The sequence below is a fragment of the Nicotiana sylvestris genome, chromosome 4 (assembly GCF_000393655.2).
Source record: "Nicotiana sylvestris chromosome 4, ASM39365v2, whole genome shotgun sequence".
NCBI classification, from domain to species: domain Eukaryota; kingdom Viridiplantae; phylum Streptophyta; class Magnoliopsida; order Solanales; family Solanaceae; genus Nicotiana; species Nicotiana sylvestris.
The window spans coordinates 90,909,155-90,912,876 of record NC_091060.1 but is presented as its reverse complement, the minus strand read 5'-3'; the positions used below and the strand labels follow the sequence as shown (position 1 = coordinate 90,912,876).

The 3,722-nt window shown below is 36.4% G+C and overlaps 1 protein-coding gene across 1 annotated transcript; it reads left to right on the top strand.

Moving 5' to 3' along the window:
• Positions 1–1,944: 1,944 nt before the first annotated feature.
• On the top strand, positions 1,945–3,206 carry LOC104221694 (protein MKS1-like). The gene has a single exon (XM_009772809.2). It carries the CDS (start codon positions 1,952–1,954, stop codon positions 2,795–2,797), a length of 846 nt encoding a protein of 281 aa, XP_009771111.1. The 5' UTR covers positions 1,945–1,951; the 3' UTR covers positions 2,798–3,206.
• Positions 3,207–3,722: the final 516 nt, after the last annotated feature.

Here is a 3,722-nt window from a genome sequence, read left to right as displayed (position 1 = left end):
AAAGACAACCTTTACCTATCCAAATTCATTAAATATGTGCTTGCCAGTTGATAGAGTAATATAAATGCATTCTACAGCCACTTGGCCACTGGATAATACTCTCTCTTTTCTTTTTTCGTACTGTCATCAATCATCATCATATCATCACCGAAATTGACTATTTCCCACCAGCTACTTGATGATAGGCTATAATTACGTATTTTAGTCGCTTATTACACTCTAATTTACTGCACTTTAATTGAGTTTGAGCTTTAATCGCTAGTGTCTTGCGCTAACTGTGTGTTTTATGCCTTGTAGGAGTAATTTCGAGCTATATAGATGTTATGGAATGAATTCAAGTGATTTGGAGCTTTGAAATCTGAGTAAAAGTCTAAGGAATTAAGTCAGGATCGTGTCAGGGGTCAACTTTGATAGTTAAGAACAAACGAAGACTCGAGTAGGCATATTGTGTACTGTTTAGTAAAATGCACATAACGTTTTGCTCAGAATTCTATTTTGGTTCCATAATATATGGTTGGAAAGCTAACTCAAAGGGCTACAACTTTCATGTTTTACGTATTTCCAAATTCCAAGCAGAACAGGGTGAAGAGTGCGTGCCAATAGCGTGGCCGCGCTCGTCAGGCAGAATACTGGGCAATATGCGCGGCCACTAGCACGGTCACGAGCGCGGCTGCGCTAGTCAAACCCGGGAAAAGTGTCCTTTTTCACATTGGAGAAGGTATAATTGTTTGGGTCCAACCCTACTTTGTATATATGCATGGAAAAACGGTATTTTGAGGGATGAGACCAATTTTTGACACAGATTCGACCTAAGGAGGCAGGGACACAATAGGAGCAAGGCGGAGAATTTTTCTACGAGTTTTTCCTTCCTCTTCCTATTTTTCATTGTTGGTTATGACTTTTATTACTGTAGTTTTACATACTATTATGAATAGCTAATTTGTTATCTAAAGTTTTGATAGAACCTTTTGTAGGATAAATTCTTGTTATGTTTTTATATAATTGAGTCGTAGCTTTTCTCTATTTGTTCAACTACGTTTATATTGTGATTGGTTGAAGAGCTCTCAATTAGCTGTGCCTATTTAGTATGTATTACTCGGGAGAGAGTGCATATTTAGGTAGTTGTTGAACAACATCACTCCCGACATATGTGAAGAATCAATAACCAAGGGTTTAAAGATGGGATTAGGGATAACCAAACCTTGGGTGCGATCTAAGTGAGTTGTAATTATAGCCAGCTAGCGTAACTTGGGAGAGTATGTCTAGTAAATTGTAGTAATTACTCGGGAGAGAATTACAACACGCAGAGCGCTCATGATCGGTAGAGAATACTTAGGCAAAATTATAGAAGACATAGCGGGAAGGATTCCGATAATTGGGAAAATCATAACTCGAGACCTCCTTAATCTTGTCTCTAACCCTTAGTATCTGTAGTTGTTAATTTACTATTTTAATTTGTTAGTTAGTTAGTTAAATACAAGAATCTTAATATCTATAAATTAGGAATTTTTCAAGCTTGAATTCTTGGTGATAGTAAATAATTGTAGCTAAGCCTTAGTTCTTTGTGGGATTCGACTCCGAACTTATAAACCGAATTATATTTGCAACAACTGCTTAATCCTTTTTATAAGACATAGTTGAGCGTGATCACTTCTCCCTTTTCTTTGGACATGTTCAAACTTGTCTTAACATGACTACGTACTAAACGGCCAGATCGGAGAGAACCAACTTATTTAAACTCTAAAACTCCTAAGTAGTTGTAGAAAAAGAAAACACAACTAACCAATCATGTGCAAGTATTTGTATAAGAAATAAACTACATACAACTATTTGTTTACTTTTCTCTTGTATTATTATCAACTTTAATACTCCATTGACTTTATCCCTTTAAATATTCTTGTCGCGCCTTCTTATATCATCTCAAATTTGTCTTTTGGCAGAAAATATAGTAATGTTTTTTTCCTCCTTTTCACCATCTCCTCCCTTTTCACCTCCTTCTTTCCTACTACGTCCAATCAATACTGACTCTAATTTAATGTTCCCGATGGACGACCAACCAGAATACCCCGCCGGAAAGTCACCGAGAAGAGAGCTCCAAGGACCCCGGCCGACGCCACTTAAAGTACGTAAAGATTCACACAAGATCAGAAAACCACCAGTAGTGCCACATCAGCAACACCACCAGCCGGCACAAGCTCCGCCACGGCCGCCAGTCATAATATATACCGTGTCCCCCAAGGTTATCCATGCAAACCCTAGCGAGTTCATGACGTTAGTCCAAAGACTCACTGGGCCAGATCATTCGTCCACCTGTTCCACCTCAGCAACTGCCACGACCTCTACCTCTTCCTCTGCCTCTGCCTCGTATTCTTATTTTCCTTTTCAAGAAAATATGAACACTGGCGCTATATCTCCGGCAGCTAGATTTGCATCCATAGAGAACACAAGGACACCACAAGGGAAAAGACCACTAATTAGTGATATGGCAAACGTGGTTCATGAAGGTATAGAAATAGGGTCAGAAATTGAACGAAGTGGACTTTTTCCTGGTATTTTATCGCCAAATCCGTCTTCACTTCCACCTATACCACCAAATTTCTTCTCACCACCATCTCAAGATCCAAATCCTCTAGGATTTTTCTATGATTTAAGCCCTGTGTTACATAGTAACAAGAATTATTTTGAACCTAGTTTCTTGTCTAGCCCTACGAATAACAATTTCATGATTTCTCCAAGAATATTCTTATCTCCAGGTACTCCATCTTTAGACCTTTTCAATAATCTCTTTGACGTTTAATTGCCATGTAAAGATAAAACATAGAAGAGAGAAAAACTAGTCTTTGAGCTTCAAATTCTTCAATGAAAGAGGATGAAAAAGAAGGGACAGAAATGGAACTTCCTATGTTTTGTAAAGGTGGTCAAACAGCAGTAGGGACGGCACAAAAAGAAAAAAAAAGAAAACAGCAGCAAAGGGGGTTTCTCAAAGGTGAAGAGGTTCTTTATTTTTATTTTTTACTATTTTGCCCCTTTGTATTGAAAATTATGGGACATTGTATCAGCATTTTGGCTCCAAGATTTTTTTTAAAATTAATTTTGGCTCAAAGATAGTTTTTGATTTTGTATCTGTGATTTGATATCATCGTATTTTTGTTACACAATTTGGCTTGTAATTTCAAGCATAACATCACTAATTTATTGAATTATGTATTTTTGGGTGCTCTCTTCATTTTGAAAATAAAATTGGAACAATAGTATATATCGGTTATCCTTTACGGATATTTATGTTGTGTAATTAGCACTTCTGCACAAAACAAAGTTTTTTTTTTTAAATTCTTTTTTCTCTTCAAGTGGCAGCTCAACTATAAATGAAGTTTAATATACTTGTGTCTGGCAAGAATTAGATTCATCTGCTTGACACTTTCATGGGACCCTTGAATTAAAAGTTTATCTTTGTATAATACTACACAAATATTGTTCGATAATGACTTGATACGACTTCTACCCGGGCTACCCTTTTCTAAAACAGGTAAAGCAATTGCTATAGGTCACACATTTGTAGGGGTTTTATTTTTTGCTATATTTAATAGACTATATATAAGTTTAAAAAAAGTTATGTGAAGTGAAAAGGCTTAAATTCTTTCTTTATCAAATATAGAGAAGAAGGATTTGCAATTACTGTGATTTCTGCCAAAGAAATTGCAATTGCAACTATCAAACCCAAA

Excerpts from the sequence above, each read along its gene's own strand:
- LOC104221694 (XM_009772809.2), top strand. The coding sequence starts at position 1,952 with ATGTTTTTTTCCTCCTTTTCACCATCTCCTCCCTTTTCACCTCCTTCT.